The sequence below is a fragment of the Lampetra fluviatilis genome, chromosome 61, assembly GCF_964198595.1.
Source record: "Lampetra fluviatilis chromosome 61, kcLamFluv1.1, whole genome shotgun sequence".
Lineage (NCBI taxonomy): Eukaryota > Metazoa > Chordata > Hyperoartia > Petromyzontiformes > Petromyzontidae > Lampetra > Lampetra fluviatilis.
This window is the reverse complement of record NC_136335.1, coordinates 6,667,398-6,692,284: the sequence shown is the minus strand read 5'-3', so window position 1 is coordinate 6,692,284 and position 24,887 is coordinate 6,667,398. Positions and strand designations below refer to the sequence as shown.

Below are 24,887 nucleotides of genomic sequence, written 5' to 3'. Positions count from 1 at the left end.
CGCCACTGGGGAGACAAAGGCGGTCGGGCGTGGTGCTGGCCACCCACCCCCTCGTGTACCGTTCCGGCCTTCATAGGTGCTCGCTAACAGCACTTGCCCCTACAGTCTGTTCAGGCTAGACGGGGGATCTTTGTCTTTGCACTCAAATTCCCCCCCCCCCCCCAATAAAGTCGATGTAGGCATTGTGTGGGGGGTGGGGGGGTCTCCCTGTGTAAATTTGCCTCTGTGCGTGTGAGTGGGGAGCAGAAGGCGTGCGGGCGGGGAACGGTGGTGAAGCGGTTAGGGGCCGTCCATAAATGACGTCACGCGATTTTGGACGATTTTTGATCCCCCCCCCTTCGTCACACGGCGTCACAAAAAGCCCGACCCCCCCCCCCCCTCGAATATGACGTCACAAAGCTCTGCCCCCCCCCCCTCCCAGAAAAAATAAAACATGCTTCATATCGCTTTAAACTATTGTCATTGTAGTGCGTATTTAATGTGGCGCTGCACTCTGATGTTGTAGGAAAAAACATTGATTAAAAAGTCTATTTAATTAAGTAGAACATGGTGTCTATATTTATTTAATTAAAGTTGCGCATTTTTACGTGACGTCACATTTCTCACCCCCCCCCCCCTCGTCACACATCATCACAAATGTCTGACCCCCCCCCCTAGGTGCGTGACGTCATTTATGGACGACCCCAGGGTCTCCCGAGGAGTTCCATTCCCACTCACGGGCAACACCGACGAGGATTATCAGAACCGGTCCTGGGCCTCCCCTAGGTCGATTCAGCCTCTAATGAGTACCCAGTGCGGTGTGTAGTAAACATCGCCACTGGGGAGACAAAGGCGGTCCCGGCGTGGTGCCGGCCACCCAACCCACCCCCTCGTGTACCGTGCCGGACTTTTAAAAGTGCTCGTGAACAGCACTTGCCCCAACGATCTGGCAAGGCTACACGGGGGATCTTTGTCTCGTGAGAGAGCCAGAAGCTGGCGACAGAAGCTGCTGGGCAAGTCGAAAGGCAGTCGTCCTCCAGCACGGACGACGCTCACAACAACGAGCGGAAGGCCGGGCGGATAAAACAGCGAGTTGGCACAGTAGGGGGCACAGCTGGTGATGCATCTGCCGGTCATCTCAGTCAGTCAACCCATGCCACGTGCTTTTTCTGCCCTGTGACCCCCTGCCGACACCTCACGTTGCCTCGGGCTGAACCTAGCCTGGCACAGGCGCCGTGGTGACTCAACCGACACTTTCTTGAGAGAGCGGCGAACAAAACAGAAGCACTGGGGAGACAAAGGCGGCCGGGCGTGGTTGCAGGCCACACCACCCCTTCTTATGCCGTGGCGGCCTTCATAGGTGCTCGCTAACAGCACTTGCCCCAACAGTCAATGTCGGATATACGGGGATCTTTGTCTGTGTAGAGGTGGGAGGTAGGGGATGGGGGTAGGTTTTTTTTTGCATTTGCCCCAAGGTCTATAATCCTGAACAGGGGGGGTCTTTGTCGCTGTGTTGTGTGTGAATGTGCAGCTGTGTGGGCTTGTGTGTACATGGGTGCGAATGCCTACACTCACACGCAAGTGTGTGTGTGTGAATATGCAGCTGTGCGTATTTGCGTGTGTTTGTGAAAATGCAGATGGGCGTATTTGTGTGTATGATTGTGCAGTTGTGTGTATTTGTGTGTGTGAGGAGGAAGTCACCCCCTGTGAGTGGCTGGCTGAGGTGCCATCCGTTGATAAAGTACTGAAGGCGATCCAGAGTCTGAGACAAGGAAAGGCACCGGGCAGAGATGATTTCCCAAGCGAAAGGCTGAGGGAGGGTGGCGTTTGTGCGCAGACTACCCTACATGACATCATAACAACAGTCTGGACCACTGGACGGGTTCCGCAGGATTGAAAGGATGCCCTGGTGGTCCCCCTCTTTAAGAAGGGGGACCGCACAAAATGTAACAACTACAGGGGCATCTCACTCCTCAGTGTGCCGGGAAAGGTCCTGGCAAGGATTATTCAGCATCGCCTTGCTAGGCATGCTGAGGAGAGGCTTGCGGAGCCCCAATGCGGTTTCAGGAAAGGGCGGTCCTGCACAGATGCCATATTTTCTGTCCGTCTGCTACAGCAGAGGTGTAGGGAATTCCAACAAGACCTACATCTCTGCTTTATTGACCTGGTAAAGGCCTATGATACCATTAGTAGGCCTGGGCTCTGGGTTGTTCTTCGTGCTTTCAGAGTCCCTGACCCTCTGCTCACGCTCATTAAGGACTTTCATGATGGTGAGCAGGATCGGGTAAAACTACGTTGGGGTGCGACAGGGATGTCCTCTGGCTCCCAAATTGTTTAACATCTATTTCGACCACGTAGTTCGTGAAGCCTTCAGTAGCTGTACCGGAGGAATTTCCATCTGGTACAGATACAATGAGAGGCTGATAGATGCCGGGTTGCGGTCAAGGGATGGCTCCTTATTGGTCAACCACGTTATGTATGCCGACGACCTGGTAATTGCGACTCACTCAGAGGAGGAGTTGGAGGCGCTGCTGCTGAAGCTGGAGTGTGCCACTAAGAGGTGGCGCCTTACAATCAGCCACACCACAACGAAGCACCTGCCTGGGTATTTTGTACCATCGGGCACTCCACCCCCACAACTCCCAATCGGTGATGGGGCAGTTGTGGAAAGAGTGGAGAGTTTCCCATACCTGGGCAGTGTGCTCATGACCGGCTCACTCCGAATCAGTCGAGCGGCATTATCTTTTCATCGGTTGCGTAACGCTGTGTGAAAGCTGCCTGGTCTGTCGCTCCGCACGAAGCTTCAGGTCTTCTCGGCCACGGTCATTCCCTCCCTTCTCTACGCTTGCGAAACGTGGACCCCCCTAGTGGAGCATCTTCGCCGGTTGGAAACATTTAGGCTGGCCTGCCTACGATCAATCCTGGGTTTAACCAGGCTGGATTATGTGAGGAGCTCACAAATCCTCGAAAATCTGGACAAAGTCCCATCGGTGAGCTCCTCCGGCAGGCAAGGCTGCGTTGGCTAGGCCATGAAGCCCGCATGCCCATTCACCGCATGCCTAAACAGCTTTTGTTCGGCCGGATCGAGGGGGCTAAACGGGTGCGGCACGGGCTAGAGAAGAGATGGAGTGATGTGGTACAGGAGGATGTGGAGCTGAGTGGACTTGCCGATGACTGGTACCAGCGGTGTCAAGATCGGCCTCTGTGGAGGAGGCTCGTGAAGGAGGCTAATGGGCAGTTGGAGGCAGTCGCCCTCCAACAACAACGGGGGGCGGAGGAGCGACGCTCACAACAACGAGCGGAGCGCCGGGTGGCTAAAGCACAGCAAGTTGTCACAGTAGGGGGCACAGGTGGTGCATCAGCCAGTCATCTCAGTCATCTCAGTCAGTCGACCCGTGGCACCTGCTGGGTCTGCCCCGTGACCTCCTGCCAGCGGGCGTTCGACACTTCACGTGGCCTCAAGGTGGACATGACCTGGCACAAGCGTCGTGGTGACGTCACTGCCACTTAGTGGCCAATGGCAGTTGTTGTTGTTGATTGTGAATATGCAGCTGCGTGAACACATCGCCGCTGTCGCTGCCGTCATCGTGCGCGTGAACAGCCACGGAGACGGAGCGGCAGTAGCCGTGGGCAGCCACTGCCTAGGCGGAGCTTGACTTCTCAATTGTAAACTACTTACACTTGATATTCTTGGGTCTTTCGGTAAAGTCGCGTAGATAGGTTCAAAGAAAATAACAAAAAAGTAACAACCTCTCTACGCGACTTTACCGAAAGACCCAAGAATAGGAATTCCTGCAGTCACGAAAGCTTTAAGTTAAATATTACTTACACACAAGTTGCACGTAAGTTAATTAAGGTGCCCAGTTATGGGCGGGGCATTGCCCCCCTCCCCCTCCTCGTGCCCCCCCTCCCCCCAGGCCACCTCCGCCCATGGCAGGCAGAGCAACTCAGTGCGCAGCGTGCGCCCTGGGGGTCGGGGGAAGCGGGGGGGCGAGAGGGACACGGTACAGAGATGTCAAACTGGGATAAGTCGGGCGGGGTGGTGGTAGGGGTGGGGGTAGGGGGGTGGGAGGAGGGCTGGGGGGGAGTAGGGGTGGGGGTGAGTGGGTGGGCGTGGGAGTAGGGGTGGGGGTAGGGGGGGTGGGGGTAGGGGGGGGTGGGAGTCAGAGTGGGGGTAGGGGGGGGTGGGAGTAGGGGTGGGAGTAGGGGTGGGGGTGAGTGGGTGAGGGTGGGGGTAGGAGGGTGGGGGTGAGTGGGTGAGGGTGGGGGTAGGAGGGTGGGGGTGAGTGGGTGGGGGTGGGAGTAGGGGTGGGGGTGAGTGGGTGGGGGTGGGAGTAGGGGTGGGGGTGAGTGGGTGGGGGTGGGAGTAGGGGTGGGGGTGAGTGGGTGGGGGTGAGTGGGTGGGGGTGGGAGTAGGCCCCACTGGGTGAGTGTTTGGAATTTTTGTAGAGAGAGAGAGAGAGGGGGTTGGTGGGGGGGGAACACAAAACCCAACATCTCCAGCTCTCCCCGTCCCATTGGCCGGGTTCAACACCAACCACCCAGCGCCGACGGTTTGTTGCGTGACCCCCCCCCCAGCCGAGGTGCTCCCTCTCTACCCATTGGTCGTCCGGGAGGCCTAAGAGGGCAGTGTGCACGTTTCAAAGTGGCCAGAGCACCAAGAATAAGAAGAAGAAGACTCAATCGCGTTCACAGAGCCCGGCCAACAGTTCCATTCTACCCCTCCCCCCCCGGGTTAATTATACATCGGCAAATCGCCGCTCACGGTGGCGATTTGCATCGTGGCAAAGCGCTGAGGAATTCAGCACTTTGTCGGCCGCCCTGCCCCCTTCCCCCAAAGAGTTGAATCTACAACTTGACATCCGTTCTGGGGCTTTCTGCTTTTCCTCCCTTTACACATCGAGTGGCCCCCCTCGCCGATCGGCGTTGCCCCCCACGAGTGCCAAGGGGATGAAGTGAGGAGGAGGTGGAGGAGATAGAGGTGGTGGTAGAGCAGGAGGAGGTGGTGGAGGTGGAGGAGGAGCAGGAGGAGGTGGAGGTGGGACAGAAGCAGGAGGCGGTCACCGCACATCAAAGCCGCGGGAAGGATTTTGCAGTCAGGAATCGGACAGAGGCACGAGGTAAGGGGTCTGTGTGTGTGCCTTACCTGTGTATTGTTATTGTGTATTACCTTTGTATTGTGTGTGTGTGCTTTACCTTTGTTGTGTGTGTGGCTCACCTTTGTATTTTTGTTGCGTAGCTTGTGTTTGTATTGTGTTTGTGTGGTTCACCTTTGTATTGTGTGTGTGGCTCACCTTTGTATTGTGTGACTGTGTATTGTGTGGCTTGTCAATGTATTGTGTGGCTTGTCATTGTATTGTGTAGCTTGTGTGGCTTACCTTTGTATTGCGTGCGAGTCTATGCGCTGCTGCGGTTCAAATTGTTTTAAATCGTCAGGTGTGTATAGATGATGATGGTGATGATGATGATAATGGTGATGATGATGGTGATGATGATGGTGATGATGATGGTGATGATGATGGTGATGATGGTGGTGATGATGATGTGATGATGGTGGTGATGGTGGTGATGATGGTGATGATGGTGATGGTGATGATGGTGATAATGATGATGGTGATGATGATGGTGATGATGGTGATGATGATGGTGATGATGGTGATGATTTTGCGTGACTTACATAACAACGCGTTTGTGAATGAGGTCCGTCGGTTCGAGTCCATGTCACCGGCGCGGCCGTTCAAACAACGGGGAGGGGGCGAGAGTTTCTTGACCCCCCCCCCCCAAACCACCCCAGCCCCCCCCCGTCTCTGTCCACCCAGCCGCAGTGTGAATGGGTTAATCCCCCCCCCGGCCCCCCACTTTGCGCAAGAGCACAGAAGCGTGGTCACCACATCTACGCCTCGACGTAAGGAACGAGGCAGGTGGACTTCTCCACAAATCTGGCTGTCGCCTGATGAAGCTGGTTGTAATTACTGGCGAAACGTCGTAACTCAGATTGTAAATGTTGTGGCTTAGCTCTCCAACACACAACCTGTGTGCTGTGCTATTATACTACACTATACACTACACTAATATACACTACACTACTATACACTACACTATACACTACTATACACTACACTACGATACACTATACTCTACACTACTATACACTACTATACACTACACTACTATACACTACACTACTATACACTACACTATACACTACACTATGAACTACACTACTATACACTACACTATACACTACACTACTAAACACTATACTATACACTACTATACACTACACTATACACTAGTGCTGTACTAAAGACGAATTGGCCACGTTCTGTTTACGTGACAACCCTTGCTAGTTGGCCGTGTCGGGTGGTGGCGGGTTTTAACGACACATTAATATATTACTTACGCGATCTAACCTCTATTATGGATGATGTTGGTCGCGAAAGCCCGCGACGTGTTAGACTGAATGGGTTCTACGTGACTTTACCGAAAGAACTAAGAAGAGGGTTCACCGCAGAGAGTTCATTGGGCAGGTCGAGCACGGCAGGGGGTAAAGCGTGGGAACTTTTAGTTTTTTCAATCCGTTGCGCCCCCAGAATGTGGAGTGACGTGGGGCGATCGTGACCACGATTGGAGTCTTTAGAGGGGGGTGCTGCCCCCCCCCCACGTCCCCCCCGCCCCGCCACTGACGGAGCCCAGCGTCCGGAACGTCGTGCCGAACGACGGAACGCGCGGCAGCGGAGACGAGAGGCCAGAGAGGAGTTTGGGGCGGCTCCTAATCGGTGGTGAGGACTAGCCCGAAGCCAGCGAGGGCCCCCTCTGACACGTGCCAAGTGTCACCGCGTAGCTGCCAACCCCTTGTCAGTGACCCTACCTCGTTACAGACCAATCACGGGGCCCTATCGGTCACCCCCTTGCCCCCTACAAATCTCAAAGTCCCATCATCACAAGGGAGACACACACACAAATGGACGCATTTTTTAACGTCGTTTTGCCCGTATTGAAACGGCTGTACGCGGTATGGACCTGATTACTCAATTCCCCTGTACGAGAATACGGGGTAAACCGTATGGTTCTAGATTTGAAGCTTTCGTGACTGCAAGGATTCATACTCTTAGTTTTTTCGGTAAAGTCACGTAGGTAAAAAATGAAATTAAAATTAATAAATGCAGTAAATCTGGCTGTGACGGTCCCACCTGATGACGGAGACTTGTGTTGCCTCCGAAACGTCGTGATTTTTATTATTTTATTTTTTTATTAATTTTTATTTCATTTTTTACCTACGTGACTTTACCGAAAGAACTAAGAGTATAAACCGTATGGGTTGATAGGTGTGCTATCCCTATCACTATCCATAGCACTATGCCTAACACTATCCCTATCGGACACATCTGACAACCCCTTATCAGTGCCCCTACCTTAGCACAGACCAATTCAGACCCTATCGGTCACCCCCTTGCCCCTTATACATCTCAACGTTTATCCGACAAAGTCCCATCATCTCAAGGGAGAAACACACGCAAAAGGACGCATCTTTTCACGTCGTTTTGCCCGTATTGAAACGGCTGTACGCCGTATGGACCTGATTACTCAATTCCCCTGCACAAGACCACGGAGCAAGCCGCATGGGGTGACAGGGTGTGTGAGCAGTAGGGCAAGTGGGGTTGCTTGGACCTGCATCTATCTCCTGGAGGCTTCCCAAATATTCGAGAAAAAAACCCGTACTGACCGTGCGTGGTGAAGTATGGTCACCTCGAATGAAGTATGCTCAATGCAGTTGGCTCATTCGATGTGGCGTGTGGGAGGTCACTCAGCAAGCAGTGGAGTCACAAATGTCTCCGTTTAAAAACACATTCGAAGAGACTTTTCCCCCTCCCCCCAACCAAAATCTAAAAAATATTAATCCTTAAAAAAAACGTTTTCCTTAAAACTATTGTAATCCTTAAAAAATCCATAGAAATAGTTATCATTAAAAAAAATCCTTCAAATGTAATCCTTAAAATACCTATCCTTAAAAAAGTAATCCTTAAAACATTTAATCCTTTAAAAGAGTAATCCTTAAAAATGTAACTCTTAAAAAATAGTTATCCTTAAAAAATAGTTATCCTTAAAAAATAGCAATCCTTGAAAAAAAGTGAGTGACTTTATAATGAAAGTCGAATTAACATTTTAACGACGACCGTCTGCTCACGCCGTGCTCATGCGCACGCCTACACACAGCCAGCGCTTTTGTCACTCCACTGCTGGATGATTTCCCCAAACCGGGTACGGTCACGGCGGGGGTGGAGTGGCGGGACCGTTGACCATACTTCACCACGCACGGAGAGCTGCCCCTTTGAGCAATATCGCCACCCGAGAAGGCAGCCTGAGCCATCTGCCTGGTGAATTATTGAAAACGGCCGACACTGTACCAGCTCCCGCTGCTCATAGCCCGGGTGTGGGCGGCAGGAATGTGGAATTCAAATGTGGCACTCCACGGTTTGAATGTTGCATGGGGGACCGCGCCATATCTGTGCGCGTTATGGACTGGAGAAAGCAAAACAACCACGCGCCTCTTCTTGGTTCTTTCGGTAAAGTCACGTAGAAGGGAAATAATAAAATAATAAAAAATAAAACATTTCAGACGCTGTCTTTCCGACAGACCTGTTCTTCATCTGAGGACGGCTGCTTGCGTTGTGGCCGAAACGTCGTGAGAATTGTATTTTATTATGTTTTCTTTTTTTCTTTTATTATTTCCCTTCTACGTGATGACTTTACTGAAAGAACCAAGAAGATGAATCCCTGCAGTCACGAAAGCTTTAAATCGAAATTTAAGCACGAGCCTCTATGCCCTGCTGTGTCACACACGTGTCATCCGTTCGACTCGTTTTAGCCACAAACGAGGCGTTTCGATAGACGTTTCGGGCACACCCCCCACCCACCACCCGTTTTGGCCGAGCAAATGCTTCGCAACGGCACGAAATAAAAAAGACGCGCGTGCAATACTGTACAGTGTGCGGAAGGGCCCGTTGCCCGAAACGTCGCGTGATTTTGTGCAACGTTGTCCGTGTGAGGCATCGGACAACAGGAGTGAGGCGGGGGTGAGGTTGACAATGCGGTGACGCGTGTGCGTCTTACAGACGGTGGCATTTTTGTTTTTACATCGTCATCATCATCATCGTCATCAGCCACGTTGAATCCACTGCTGGATGAGTGTCTCTCCAATCAATCCACAGCATTCAAAACTTAAAAAAAAATTCAATCAGAATCGCGCCGACGGATAACATTCGGTGCCAACGTTGCGACGCAGCAAAACGCGCCAACGTTGGGCGGACGTTCGTTGGCATGAGACGAACGTCGGGCCCGGTGCAGCGAAACGTCGGACACGGCGCACCCTAGAGCTGCCCGCACTCTCTCCTCGCCACGGCCACGCTGGCGCGGAGAAGCTTGCTCGCGTTGTGGTGGTTACGTTGTGGTTGTTACGTTGTGGTGGTTACGTTGTGGTGGTTACGTTGTGGTGGTTACGTTGTGGTGGTTACGTTGTGGGTGTTACGTTGTGGTGGTTACGTTGTGGTGGTTACGTTGTGGTGGTTACGTTGTGGGTGTTACGTTGTGGGTGTTACGTTGTGGTGGTTACGTTGTTGTTGTTACGTTGTGGTTGTTACGTTGTGGTGGTTACGTTGTGGTGGTTACGTTGTGGTGGTTACGTTGTGGTTGTTACGTTGTGGTGGTTACGTTGTGGTGGTTACGTTGTGGGTGTTACGTTGTGGTGGTTACGTTGTGGTGGTTACGTTGTGGTTACGTTCAGCCTTCGACGCGGCATAAATCCTTTCCCACATTCACCCCCCCCCCAATTCATCCACCCCACTCCTCCCAACAACCCATTCATTCATTCACCATTCATTCACTCATTTACCATTATTCATTCATTTCTCCGCCTCAATCTACTGCCTGCAATAGAGCTCAGCTGGGCAGCTGCATCGGAATGAATTGGTGGTGGTGGTGGGGTGATGGGGGTGGTGGGTGGACGGTGGTGGTGGTGGGGGGGGGATGATGGGGTTGGTGGGTGGTTGAGAGGTGGGGGGGATGATGGGGTTGGTGGGTGGATTTCCGTGTCGCTCACTGCTCACTTGTTCGTGAGCAGCTGCGCGCGCCGTGGCTAAAAATCTGCGCAGCCCGTTAGTATGCCGCCTGCATTTACATGCCACGACGAAGGCCCGTTGCCCGAAACGTCGCCTGTTGTCCTTGTAAGGGCACAGCGTTGTTGTTGACGACGGATGCGTCGAGTCGATTCGTCTGTAGGGGAAATCTGTCTCTGTGTGTCTCTGCCTTCTTGTCTGCCCATCGGTTAGAAGCTGGTACGACCCCAAATGCGTTTACACAACAACAAACGCCACCAACACCACAACTACCGCCACCGCTACCACCACTGCCACCACTACAGCCACCACCACTACAACCGCCACCACCACCGCCACGACCACCACCACTACACCACCACAACCACCACTACCGCCACTACACATCTGGTCATGATTAACGTCAGCCGTTGGCATTTGGACTCGGAAGCCAAACCCCCCTCACCCCTCCCTCTCTCCTCCTCCTCCCTCCTCCCTCCCTCCTCCTCCCCCCTCCTCCTCCCCCCTCCTCCTCCCTCTCCCTCCCTCCCTCCCTCCCTCCTCCTCCCCCCTCCTCCCCCCTCCTCCTCCCTCCCTCCTCCCTCTCCCTCCCTCCCTCCTCCTCCCTCTCCCTCCCTCCTCCTCCCCCCTCCTCCTCCCCCCTCCTCCTCCCTCCTCCTCCCTCCCTCCTCCTCCCCCCTCCTCCTCCCCCCCTCCTCCTCCCTCCCTCCTCCTCCCTCTCCCTCCCTCCTCCTCCCTCCATCCTCCTCCCCCCTCCTCCCCCCTCCTCCTCCCTCCCTCCTCCTTCTCCCTCCCTCCCTCCTCCTCCACGCCTTCACGCTCTGAGTCAAACCCTGGGCACGATTTGAATCCAAACATCTGACGACAAACAACAAGACACATCTCAACAGCAGGAAAAGGGAGGAGGAGCCAGGAGTCGTGACCTTGAAAAAAGTAAATAGTTTTAGTTATTTTTTAAACGGCATCTGTCGCCCAATCGGATGCCCGATCCATCGGGGAGATACGCAAGGAATGAGGATGATGATGGTCGTGGTAATGATGCTGGAACACGCCCAGAGTGGGATTTGTACGTGTTTTTTCTTGATGGCCCAGGTTCCTGTTTGTTCAGCAGATCTTTTCTTTTCGCGAGCGAGTAGTTGAGTAAGCGGGCTAGCCCCGGAGAAGAACCCACGACACTAATGATTATGATCAGACTACCCGGCTTGGATTCACTACGCCCGGCCGCCTTTGTCCCCCCAGTGGCGATGTTCATACACCACACCAGTTACTCGTTTGAGGCCGAGTAGACCTAGGGGAGGCCCAGGAGCGGTTCAGATAATCGTCACCGGTGGTGGCCGTGAGCGGGAATCGAACTCGGGTCGCCAGGTTCATAGCGCTAACCGCTGTGCCACCGCTCCCCACACTCTACCACCACCACCACAGACTTAGCTGTGGTGTGCACATATACAGCTGCTGGCTCGACAGAGGGGTGGCGCTCTCTGTGGGATCGTGCCCCTTGTGTGCAGAGCCATCACTCTCAACTCTGCTCGTCGCTCAGCGGACGTGGGGACGTTGGGCCCAGTGTTGGGCCCACGTTAGCTCAACGTTGTGTCAACGTCGGGGCCCACGTTGGGCCCACGATGGGCCCACGTTGTGGACCACCGCCGCCCGGCGTTGCGTGTTCACGGAGGCCGCTGCGTCCGCGTGTGTCTCCTCCTCAGGCCCCTCCCCGATGGCCGAGGCTCCGGTGAGGTTCGCGCGAGTCAAGCGCCTGCGGCCCCTCTCGGCCCACGACGCGACAGCAATGGGGACGCGAGCGCCGGCGCGGTCGCCGCGAGTGCCGGGGCGATCACCGCGGTTGCTGGGGCGATCACCGCGGTTGCCGGGGCGATCACCGCGGTTGCCGGGGCAATCACCGCTGGCGCAGGGGCGATCGACGTGGTTGCCGGGACGATCACCGCGAGTACCGGGGCGATCACCACGGTTGCCCGGGCGATCACCGCGGTTGCCGGGACGATCACCGCGGTTGCCGGGGCGATCACCGCGGTTGCCGGGGCGATCACCGCGGTTGCCGGGGCGATCACCGCGAGTCGACCGCACGCGCAGGCGCCAGCACGTCCCCTACACCGGCACCTGCGGCAGAGGTGAGGCTCCGGCAGCGTGTGTGGAGGTGGCAGCGGCGGCGAGGGGTTGGTGGATCACCGCAACACGCAGATGCTGTGGACCCCGGCTGTCCCGTCTGTATGGGATAGAGTGTTTCCCCCTCGCACGCGCCGGCTTTCTCCGGGTGCTCCGGTTTCCTCCCACATCTAAACACTCATCGTTAGTTGTGCCGATGACACCTCGATACGTAGAGGACAGCAGAGCTTGGTGGGCGATCGTTGGTCGCGCCGGCTCCTCAACACCACGTGGTTGCTGCTGCTGCCTTCCCACTCCTCGTCTGTGGCTCCTCCTCCCCCTGGCGCCTCCTTTGAGTCGTCCTCTCTCTCTCTCTGAGTCGTCCTCTCTCTCTCTGAGTCGTCCTCTCTCTCTGAGTCGTCCTCTCTCTCTCTCTGAGTCATCCCCTCTCTCTCTGAGTCGTCCCCTCTCTCTCTGAGTCGTCCTCTCTCTCTGAGTCGTCCCCTCTCTCTCTGAGTCGTCCCCTCTCTCTCTCTGGGTCGTCCCCTCTCTCTCTGAGTCGTCCTCTCTCTCTCTGAGTCGTCCCCTCTCTCTCTGAGTCGTCCTCTCTATCTCTGAGTCGTCCCCTCTCACTATCTCTGAGTCGTCCCCTCTCTCTATCTCTGAGTCGTCCCCTCTCACTATCTCTGAGTCGTCCCCTCTCTCTATCTCTGAGTCGTCCCCTCTCTCTATCTCTGAGTCGTCCTCTCTCTTTCTGAGTCGTCCCCTCTCTTTCTCTGAGTCGTCCCCTCTCTCCATAAGAGTGAGGATCGTATGCCGTGCAGCGGCGGCGACGCGGCGTTACGAGTTGACTTTATTTTTTTATCAGTTGACCGCCTGAGCGAGCAATTGCCTACGCCAGGGGTCGGCAACCAAAATAACAAGAAGAGCCATTTCTTTCCAATTCGGTACAAAATTCAGTATTTCAAGAGCCGCAATGCATCTATGTACATACTGTACTCACGTACATATCTTCAAGAAGCAGCCTGTAAAGAGCCGCATGCGGCTCCGGAGCCGTAGGTTGCCGACCCCTGGCCTACGCCTTTCAGATAAAAAACATGACGGCTTCATGCAGCACCATCATTTATGCATCTGCACAATCTTTAACACACTGAGGTGCGTGAGTGTGTGTCTGTGTGGGAGCGGTAGTGGAGCAGTTAACGCGCTGTGCTACGAACCCGGCCACCCGAGTTCCATTCCCGCTCACGGCCAACACCAGTGACGATTATCTGAACCGGTCCTGGGCCTCCCCTAGGTCGACTCAGCCTCAAATGAGTACCTGGTGCGGTGTGTAAACATCGCCACTAGGGAGACAAAGGTGGCCGGGCGTGTTGCTGGCCACCCACCCCCTCGTGTGCCGTGCCGGCCTTCATAGGCGCTCGCTCACAGCACTTGCCCCGACAGTCTGTTAAACGCTATACGGGGGACCTTTGTCTTTGTTCATATTAAGGCGTTATCGGCGGATGAATGAGTGCGTCAAGGGGCAACGCTTGGTCCCGTAGGGAAGGGCCGCATTATGCGACTCGCCACTATTGGCTGCTGCTGCCTTCTTCTGGTGACCCAGGGTATGGTTCCTCCTTGATGCCAGCCGCGGTGGAGAGGCGTCAACAACCTCGCCTGGTGTACAGGAGGTCGTGGGGTTGATCCCGACCCTGACATTTGATGTATATTGTGAGTTTGCGTGTCTCTCTCTCTCTCATCATCTACATCACCTGGTGTACAGGAGGTCGTTGATTCAATTTAGACCCTGACGCCTGCTGCTGTATATTTGGAGTTTGCTTGTCTCTCTCATTATCATCATCACGGTGGCTAGGAGATGTTAACTACCTCACCTGGTGTACAGGAGGTCGTTGGGTCGATTCTGACACCTGCTGTATATTTGGAGTTTGCATGTCTCTCTTCCCGTGGTCACGTGAATTTGTATCCGAATCTTTCGGTTTGTCCCTCCACATTTAGAATCAACGTCACGCGTTTGGAGTGTTTGGCTGCTGACAATGATTTATGGCCAGGTCGTTTTTTTAAAAGAGCGAATAGCTTTGTAAATAATAATAATAATATTTGGCTGGCTATTTGGCTGTACTAATTGGTGGCGGGTTTAACGACACATTTATATTCACGCGAGCTCACCCGAAAAAAACCTACATTATGAATAATACATTGTTTATAAAAACAAATATTCTGTGTGTGATCCTTTAAGCCCTCGCTGCTGCCTCCCCACACAGCGTCGTATCGCGGCCACGTGCGGCAGCGTAGCCACCACCACCTCCACCGCCACCGCAGCCTCCACCACTGCCACCGCCACCACCACCTCCACCACCACCGCAGCCTCCACCACTGCCAGAGCCACCACCACCACCGCCACCACCGCCGCCACCACCGCCACAGCCACCGCCACCGCCGCCACGACCACCACCACCACTACCACCGCCACTAACGCCACCACCACCGCAGCCGCCACCGCCACCAACGCCACCACTACCACCACCGCCACCGCCGCCACAGCCACCGCCACCACGACCACCACCACCACCACCACCGCAGCTGCCACAGCCACCGCCACCGCCGCCACAGCCACCACCACCACGACCGCCACCACCACTGCCACCACCACCGCCACCACCACCACCACCACCGCCACCGCAGCCGCCACCCTTGTGGCTTGCAGCGCTTTGTCTGCCGTGAGATGCTGTTTTGACTCGGAGACATTCGAGACACCGGCCACGCGTCGGGAGACGTCGCCCTCAGGGGTGGCATTCCTTTCGGTAAAGTCACGTAGGTATAAAATAAAATATGCTGAGTCTATGGGCAGTGCTGAGTCTATGGGTAGTGTTAGTCTATGGGCAGTGTTGAGTCTATGGGCAGTGTTGAGTCTATGGGCAGTATTGAGTCTATGGGCAGTGTTGAGTCTATGGGCAGTGCTGAGTTTATGGGTAGTGTTAGTCTATGGGCAGTGTTGAGTCTATGGGCAGTGTTAGTCTATGGGCAGTGTTGAGTCTATGGGCAGTGTTGAGTCTATGGGCAGTGTTAGTTTATGGGTAGTGTTGAGTCTATGGGGAGTGCTGAGTCTATGGGTAGTGTTAGTCTATGGGCAGTGTTGAGTCTATGGGCAGTGTTGAGTCTATGGGCAGTGTTGAGTCTATGGGCAGTGTTGAGTCTATGGGCAGTGCTGAGTCTATGGGTAGTGTTAGTCTATGGGCAGTGTTGAGTCTATGGGCAGTGTTAGTCTATGGGCAGTGTTGAGTCTATGGGCAGTGTTGAGTCTATGGGCAGTGTTAGTTTATGGGTAGTGTTGAGTCTATGGGGAGTGCTGAGTCTATGGGTAGTGTTAGTCTATGGGCAGTGTTGAGTCTATGGGCAGTGTTGAGTCTATGGGCAGTGTTGAGTCTATGGGCAGTGTTGGGTCTATGGGCAGTGTTGAGTCTATGGGTAGTGTTGAGTCTATGGGAAGTGTTGAGTCTATGGGCAGTGTTGAGTCTATGGGCAGTGTTGAGTCTATGGGCAGTGTTGAGTCTATGGGCAGTGTTGAGTCTATGGGCAGTGTTGAGTCTATGGGCAGTGTTGAGTCTATGGGCAGTGTTGAGTCTATGGGCAGTGTTCAGTCTATGGGCAGTGTTGAGTCTATGGGCAGTGTTAGTTTATGGGCAGCATGTAAGTATGTTGAACTTCTTTCGCACCGTACGTAGCCCACCGCGCTAATCGGAGCTGCCAGGGGAGTGAGTGCCAGTGGATTTCTGCAGCGAAGGGGCGAGAATATCCGGAGGACGACCGCCTTTGAAATTCCCCGCAAAGTGGTGATCATTTGACGGTTGTTCTCATCCACTTGGGAGGGAGGGGCGCGCGATGGGCCGTGTGACCCCCCCTTCCCCCGGAGAGCAGGGGTGCGATTTGAACTTCGCCAACTTTTTTTGTCCGATTGATCGCGACGTCATCATCATCATCATCTTCGTCGTCATCCCTTGCACCAAGTCCTTAAATCAGCATCATCATCAGCCGTGTTCTACCCACTGCTGGATGAACCCCGATCGTTGCCGCCTTCCTTGCAGGGCGCTGCCGCGATGATGGCGCGGTCCGCCTCGCTCCTGCGCACGAGAGGTGAACGCTCATCATCGTCATCGCTACATCTCCCCCCCCCCCCCGCTTTCCTGTCAGGCACGGAGCTCCCTCCTTTAGCTGTTGTTCCCAGTCCGGCCTCGCTCGTCTCGTCAAGTCACTCCGGTGATGCTGTTCCAAGTCTGTTCTCTAATCCGCGTGCTCTCCTCTCTCTCTCCTCTCTCTCCTCTACCCTCCCCTCTACCCTCCCTCGCCTCTCTCCCCTCTCTCTCTTTTCTACGATCAGAGGAAACAAGTTGATGCTCGGTGTAGTCGGCACTTTGCTTCGTCCATAATTTTTTTTAATTTCACCTCTCTCTCTCTCGTCTCTCCTCTCTCTCTCTCCACGTCTCTCGCTGTAATTCTCCAAACGTGCTCCCCCCCCCCCCCCCCCGCGTCTTCTTCTCATTCTTTGCGCTACTTCTCAGCTTTCGCCCCATTTCGCTTTTGGAGACGATTCTCATCCCCGCATCTCTCTGTGATCCGCCCTCTGTCGCAGCCTCAATCCGAGCCAACACAGCCACCACGCACAGCGTAGCAGCAGCAGCCCCGTCTAAAAATACACACACACACGTGCACACGCATACATACACATGCGTACACACATACACACGCGTACACACATACACACACACATACACACGCGCACACATACACACGCGTACACACATACACACACGCGCATACACACACGCGCACACACACACGCACACACACACACGCGTACACACATACACACGCGCACACACATACACACACACATACACGCGCGTACACAGACACGCACACACACACGCGCGCAGATATGCACACACGCGCGCGTGTAGACACGCACACACACGCGCACACACACATGCACACACACACGCCGCATTATCCTTTTAGGAATTCCTCTCGCGGGACGGCACTCGGTGACCTGTCGCAACTTGCTCTTGTCTACCAGGGAGGGTTTATATATAATTGGAGCGTGTGTGAGAGTGTGAGAGTGTGTGAGTGTATGAGTGTGTGAGTGTGTGAAAATGTGTGAGTGTGTGAGAGTGTGTGAGTGTGTGAGTGAGAGTGTGTGAGTGTGTGAGTGTGTGAGAGTGTGTGAGTGTGTGAGAGTGTGTGAGTGTGTGAGAGTGTGTGAGAGTGTGTGTGAGTGTGTCTGTGTGAGAGTGTATGAGTGTGTGAGAGTGAGTGAGAGTGTGTGAGAGTGTGTGTGAGTGTGTCTGTGTGAGAGTGTATGAGTGTGTGAGTTTGTGTGAGCGTGTGTGAGTGTGTGTGAGTGTGTATGAAGAAGAGCCACATCCTCCTGCCCCGAGTAGAGGACTGTCCACCCCTCATGGTGGCAGGAGCCAGAGCCGGTCCACCGGACCTCCTGAATGCCACAGAGATCCAGCCGGTACTGGTCCAGCTCCCGACAGAGGAGTGGCAGCCTCTCCTCCGCAGTGAGCATTTGAACATTGCACGTGGCCACTCGTAGTGGCTTTTGTTGTTTCTGGAGGAGCTCCGAGGGTAAAGATTCAATCTCATGGCTCCGCCAGATGGGGTTTGGCCAGGAGACGTCATAGATGCCTGTCCCCCGGAGCCTCCGGCACAAGCTTATTCATTTGATATTTTTTACGTTGTTAAGTGGTAATTTATTGAAGGTGGAGGGGTTACCAGCCCCTCGCACCCGTCCAGAGCCCCCGATTTAGCCGCCGTGGTGGTCACAGATGCCATGAGGGGAAAGGCCAATCGGAATTGGCCCTCCCCCCCACAGCACTGTCCACGACATCGTTGCCCGTCCGGCACCACGGGGAGGTAGGGGGTTGTTTTTGCCAGACATCAAGACCTACCGTGGAGCTGATCTGCCCTCCGACCATCGACTTGTCATCTGTAAGATGCGCCACCATTCTTCCACTGCAGTGGTGGGTGTACACACAGGACCCCATTCCAATCTAAGGTGGCCTGGTCTCAGCTAGCTGATGAAATTTGCAAGCAAGAATTTCATCATCGCTTGCAGTTGGGGTTGGCATCGGCCCCCACTCCTTCTGATGTCGAGGGTAAATGGGCGAGGTTTAGGACTGTGACTCATGCAGCTGCAATGGCTGCTTTGGGTACGCGGTCCAGACCTCTCCAGATGCCCTGGCTAACAGAGGAGGTGTTCAGGATGGTTGAGAAAAAGCGACAGGCCCACTCTAATCATTTACAGCATCCCACGTCAGAGAATGAGGAGGCTTACCGCAGCGCCACACCAATTACCATAATTAGGGGAAAGAACGGTGATGCAATCTCCAACCCCCAGGAACAGGTCTGCAGATTTGCTGAGCATTTTTGTGAGGTCGTGGCAGAGGGGGAACCCCTCAGCCTAGAAAACATCGTGGCACAAAGTGGTGATGACCCTGCTGAGGCTGCGGTGCCTCAAATTTTGGAGGAGGAAGTCACCGCCTGTGAGTGGCTGGCTGAGGTGCCATCCGTTGAGGAAGTACTGAAGGTCATCCAGAGTCTGAGGCCTGGAAAGGCACCGGGCAGAGATGATCTCCCAAGCGAAATGCTGAGGGAGGGTGGCGTTTGTGCGCAGACTGCCCTACATGACATCATAACAACAGTCTGGGCCACTGGACGGGTTCCACAGAATTGGAAGGATGCCCTGGTGGTCCCCCTCTTTAAGAATGGGGACCGCTCAGACTGTAACAACTACAAGGGCATCTCACTCCTCAGTGTACCGGGAAAGGTCCTGGCAAGGATTATTCAACATCGCATTACTAGGCACGCTGAGGAGAGGCTTGTCATATTTTCTGTCCGTCTGCTACAGCAGAGGTGTAGGGAATTCTAACAAGACCTACATCTCTGCTTTATTGACCTGGTCAAGGCCGATGATACCATCAGTAGGCCTGGGCTCTGGGTTGTTCTTCGTGCTTTCGGAGTCCCTGACCCTCTGCTCACCCTCATTAAGAACCTTCATGATGGTGAGCAGGCCGGGGTAAAACTACGTGGCTGGGAGTCAGAGCCATTCGCTGTTAACCTTGGGGTGCGGCAGGGATGTCCTCTGGATCCAACATTATTTAACATCTATTTCGACCACGTAGTTCATGAAGCCTTCAGTAGCTGTACCGGAGGAATTTCCATCTGGTACAGATACAATGGAAGGCTGATCGATGCCCGGGTGCGGTCAAGGGATGGCTCCCTATTGGTCAACCATGTTATGTATGCCGATGGTCTGGTAATCGCTGCTCACTCAGAGGAGGAGTTGGAGGCGCTGCTGCTGAAACTGGAATGTGCCATTAGGAGGTTGGGCCTTACCATCAGCCCCAAAATGAAGCACTCCACCCCCACAACTCCCAATCAGTGATGGGGCAGTTGTGGAGAGAGTGGAGAGTTTCCCATACCTGGGCAGTGTGCTCATGACCGGCTTCGGTTTAACAACAGAGGTCTCACTCCGAATCAGTCGAGCGGCATTATCTTTTCATCGGTTGCATAACGCTGTGTGGAAGCTACCTGGTCTGTCGCTCTGCACGAAGCTTCGGGCCTTTTTGGCCACAGTCATTCCCTCCCTTCTCTACGCCTGCGAAACGTTGACCTCCCTAATGGAACATCTCCGCCGGTTAGAAACATTTAGGCTGGCCTGCCTATGATCAATCCTGGGTTTAACCAGGCTGGATTGTGTGAGGAGCTCACAAATCCTCGAAAGATCTGCACAAAGTTCCATCGGTGAGCTCCTCCGGCAGGCAAGGTTGCGTTGGCTGGGCCATGTAGCCCGCATGCCCAATCACCGCATGCCCAAACAGCTTATGTTCGGCCGGATCGAGGGGACTAAACGGGCACGGCACGGGCTAGAGAAGAGATGGAATGATGTGGTACAGGAGGACGTGGAGCTGAGTGGACTTGCCGATGACTGGTACCAGCGGTGTCAAGATCGGCCTCTGTGGAGGAGGCTCGTAAAGGACGCTACTGGGCAGTTGGAGGCAGTCGCCCTCCAGCAACAACGGAGGGCGGAGGAGCGACGCTCACAACAACGAGCGGAGCGCCGGGTGGATGAACCACAGCAAGTTGGCACAGTAGGGGGTACAGGTGGTGCATCAGCCAGTCATCTCAGTCATCTCAGTCAGTCGACCCGTGGCACCTGCTGGGTCTGCCCCGTGACCTCCTGCCAGCGGGCGTTCGACACTTCACGTGGCCTCAAGGTGCACATGGCCTGGCACAAGCGTCGTGGTGACGTCACCGCCACTTAGTGGCGAATTTCGGTTGTTGTGAGGGTTTGTGAGAGTGTGTGTGAGAGTGTGTGAGTGTGTGTGAGAGTGTGCGTTTGTAGGGAGTAGTGGTGTAGCGGTTAGCGCCACGATGTGCTACGAACCGGGCAACGAGAGTTCGATTCCCGTTCACGGCCAACACCCGCAACGATTATCTGAAGCGGTCCTGGGCCTCCCCTCTCAGCCTCAAATGAGTACCTGGTGCGATGTGTAAACATTGCCACTAGGGAAACAAAGGCGGCCGGGCATGGTGTTAGCCACCCATCCCCTCGTGTGCAGTACCGTCCTTCATAGGTGCTCGCTAACAACACTTGCCCAGACAGTCTGTTAAGACTACACGGGGGATCTTTGTTCAGCCAGCCCACGACCCCCCTCCCCCCACCGCCCCCTCCCTCCGGCAGCCTCTTCATTGGAGGAGGCGCTGTGCCCTCTGCCTCACCTGGCTCAGACAGAGAGAGAGAGGGGGGGAGAGGGGGGAGGGGGCTCGTGGGGTGTTACTCACCTGGCGCTCGCTAACCTGTGAACGTTCATTCATTTGCGGGGTTTGTGATTCGATTGCAAAGCGGTGCCGTTGTGTTGTTTGTTAAAAGGTTTAAAAAGGAAGACTGGGAGTTAGGGGGAGTTCTGTAAGTGGACGTCAGTGGGCTGTGATCCGGCCGCTCTGCTCTCAGCCACTGCGGTGTCTGTCCTCTGTGCGCGGTGGAGACACGAAGACAAAGCTCCCCCGTGTAGCCTGCGCAGTGGTCGTGGTGGAAAGGGGCAAGCAGCGAGTAGCCAAGCGGAATCGTCTCACGCTGGTTTGGGTTTCGATGTAAAAAAAAACAACTCAGAGCGGGGTAGATCTGTGAGCGAGGGTGGTGAGGGTGGTGAGCTTGGGCGAGGGTGGCTGAGGGTGGCTGAGGGTGGTGATGTTGGTGAGCTTGGTGAGCTTGGTGAGCTTGGTGAGCTTGGGTGAGCTTGGGTTAGCTTGGTGAGCTTGGGTGAGGGTGGTGAGGGTAGCGAGGGTGGGTGAGGGTGGTGAGCTGTGGTGAGGGTAGCGAGGGTGGGCGAGGGTGGTGAGGATAGCGAGGGTGGGCGAGGGTGGTGAGCTTGGTGAGCTTGGTGAGCTTGGGTGAGGGTGGTGAGGGTAGCGAGGGTGGGCGAGGGTGGTGAGCTTGGGCGAGGGTGGTGAGGGTGGTGAGCTTGGGTGAGGGTGGTGAGCTTGGGTGAGGGTGGTGAGCTTGGGCGAGGGTGGTGAGGGTGGCGAGGGTGGTGAGGGTGGCGAGGATGCACGTGCTGAGTCGGCGTGCCGGTGGCGGCGGTGGCAGCAGGGTGAGGCGCGTCTCCCTGCAGAGCTCCGCGCCACGCTGCACCCCAAACAGCTTCGTGCTGAGCACGCACGGTGAGTCTGCCTGGCCTCGCAGGAGAGGCCTGCATCCAGCAGTAGATAGACAATGACCCATGGTAATGATAGTTGTGGGGTTATCGTTTTGAAACACGCCTTTCGACCGTATTTTTCTTTGTTTATTCATGCACGAGCACTTTCACTTTAAGACTATTAGCCCGTATATTTGGAGTTTGCGTGTCTCTCTCCCCGTGGTCGCGTGGAATTTTCTCCAGGTCCTCCGGTTTTCCCCTCCGCACATTTAGAATCACGCGTTTAGAGTGTTTGGCCGCTATACATTTCCACGTTGAGCTATCATTTGTGACAGACAAGTCGGTTCTGTAGCTCAGTTGAGCACTTATCTGGATAAAAAAATTGTCTTTCAGTAACTTAACCGATATTTAATACTAGTTCATAACGCCTGTCTTCGCCAGGCAAACGTTTTCATTAAATAATAATCATTAACCTGATTATATATTTTTTACAAATTGTATCTACGATCAGACACTAACAACTACTCCAAAAATGTGTATTTGTCCGCAAAAAAAGCACAAACATGTTTGACGAATTGATTCAACTTCTCGTATTTAAAGACGTACCCATTGGAAACCGCTCAATACCAAAAATTCCGTTCTTTTTTAATTAGAAAGAACAAAAATTTATGAACGTAATAGTCTGAGGGCAGCTTCTATATTTTACCTTTTTCGAATTACTCAGATTTGAACATCATAAAATGCGTATTTTGTCGTTCAAAACCGCTTGAATTCGAAATATCTCAAAAACAATAGGGGATAGAACGATGGTTCTCGCTTTAATTGTATTTGCCGTCTAATGCTCAAGCAAGCAAAACGAACCGCAATCTTTATTTAAAACGGTTTCTGAATGGCACCAGGCACAAACATGTTTCAGTTTCATTTATTAGGTATAGCCCTGTGAGCGATTCGGCTCTTGAATCGGGTGCAACCGCAACAAACAAAAACATGAACAAGAAAACATCTTAAAGTGACTATGTGACTATGTGCAAACATAAAATCCAAGAAAAGACAGAAAAATATATGGGCCATCTATATTTGGGGGCCTTAAAATGAAAAATCTCGGATTTTCAGACTTTCCCTGTTGTTTGTGTCCCTAGAAGCCCCCCGTGTACCACATTTCAGCTTTCTACCTCGTCGGGAAGTACCCTCGAGGTGTGCGAGACATACAGATGACGGTCTTCATTCATATAGAAGAAGACAGATAGATGTTGTTTATGCCCTGATTTTGTTACCTCTTTCACTTTCCACAACGACGCTAAGCGATTATGTTAAACCGCGTGTCCCATACGCGTTGTGGTTAATGTTAGTGGTTCACAGCGCTCAGCCGATCCACTGCTGGATGAAGGCCTCAGTGCCGCGCCGGTCGTGGTGGCTGTTTGACCGTAAAATTTTGATTTCGTGACTGCAGGGATTCATATTCTTGGTTCTTTTGGTAAAGTCACGTAGAAGGGAAATAATAAAATAATAAAAACAAACATAATAAAATTCTCACGACGTTTCGGCCACAAGGAGGACGTCTGCTTGCGTTGTGGCCGAAACGTCGTGAGAATTTTATAATGTTTCATTTTTATTATTTTATTATTTCCCTTCTACGTGACTTTACCGAAAGAACCAAGAATATGTTTGACCGTACTTCACCGTGGCGATCGTGAAGCGACGGGGTCAAGCAAGAGAACACCCGAACCGCACGTCATCATCGTCGTCAATGCCACTGCTGCCCTTTTTAAATCCTTTATATTAAGTTCGCTTGCTTGCTTAGGACCGTGCAAATCTTTAGGTCGTTTTTTAACCCACTTCCCGTGATCCAATCGAGCTGACATTTTGCACACAGACTCGTTGTGCGTGACAATGCATTTTCGTGAAAAAATGTTTCAAAAATTTTACACTGTTTAGGGAATTTTTTTAAAATATTTAATTACCAATTGTTTAATGCTGCCAGAGGACGAGAGGACTCTAGCCGCCCCGATGCCACGCATATAAAGGATTTATAGTGAAAAACTTTGTTTTTACGGGTTTACTTGTTCCTGCTTCCAAGGCCACGGGTGGCGTCCAATGACGCACACGTCGAGCGCTTTACCTCGACTTGCGGCCTGTGCCACGACCAGGTCGTATCGAGCGTGGACGAGACGCCAGCGGCCGCGTTGCGCCTGGCCTGGGGCACCGCGGAGGTGTTCCCCTGGAGTTGTCGAAGGCTCGCGGTGCCGGCGTGGAGGTCAGGGGGCACAGACCCAGCAGGCGCCGTGGGCAGCGCCGGATTATCCTAGTGGCAAAAGTAGCAGCATATGGCTACGGGCCCCGCACGTTCAAGGGCCCTGCGCTAAATGCTTTCGAGCTATCAATTGCGGTTCAGTGATTCTGCACTTGCTCTATTACTATAGTACTATACTGCCTTCAACTTTTACGAACGACCGGGTGTTTAAGGTTTGCGATTCGTCGTATTATCTGGCTGTATAGCACATGAAAAATACAATTACTTTACTGTGAAAGAAAAAAAATTGTGTTTTAATATTTACGTGTTTTTTTAATTCGGGGCCCCTTTATACCATCATGCTACAGGCCCCACACTAACTTCATCCGGCACTGGCCGCGGGTTGACCGATTGAAGCGACCGGGAGATATGCACCGGCGGTGCGACCGGCCTCTGCGAGCAGTGAAGGGTCTTCATCCAGCAGCGGATTGACAATTGGGGCTGGAAATGATTGCCGTTGTGTTCTAGCTAATCGTTGTCACGCTGCTGCTGTCTGGTAGGAAATTCCCCTTGTGATTATTTGTGGGATTGTGATGAGCTCTTTTGTACTTCGATGGCTCGCCCTGGACTCCTGCGAGTCGTGGTTGGTGAATGAGTAAACCCCACAATTTGGTCACGACAGCAGTCATTTTGTGAATTGGGAAAGTCTGCCCGGTTAAGCCGGTCGTCTTTTAAGATTGCTTCAATGTAGCAATGACGCTGACTAAT

General features: G+C 53.6%; 1 protein-coding gene across 1 annotated transcript in view; it reads left to right on the top strand.

Moving 5' to 3' along the window:
- Nucleotides 1–3,524: 3,524 nt before the first annotated feature.
- The window catches only part of LOC144951246 (regulator of G-protein signaling 3-like), a 50,902-nt gene continuing 29,539 nt past the window's right edge, over nucleotides 3,525–24,887 (top strand). Inside the window, exons 1-4 of the mRNA XM_078881396.1 lie at nucleotides 3,525–3,605; nucleotides 3,897–3,983; nucleotides 4,940–5,099; nucleotides 11,795–12,217. Coding sequence (XP_078737522.1) covers nucleotides 3,525–3,605; nucleotides 3,897–3,983; nucleotides 4,940–5,099; nucleotides 11,795–12,217 — 751 coding nt within the window. The remainder of the gene's footprint in view (nucleotides 3,606–3,896; nucleotides 3,984–4,939; nucleotides 5,100–11,794; nucleotides 12,218–24,887) is intronic.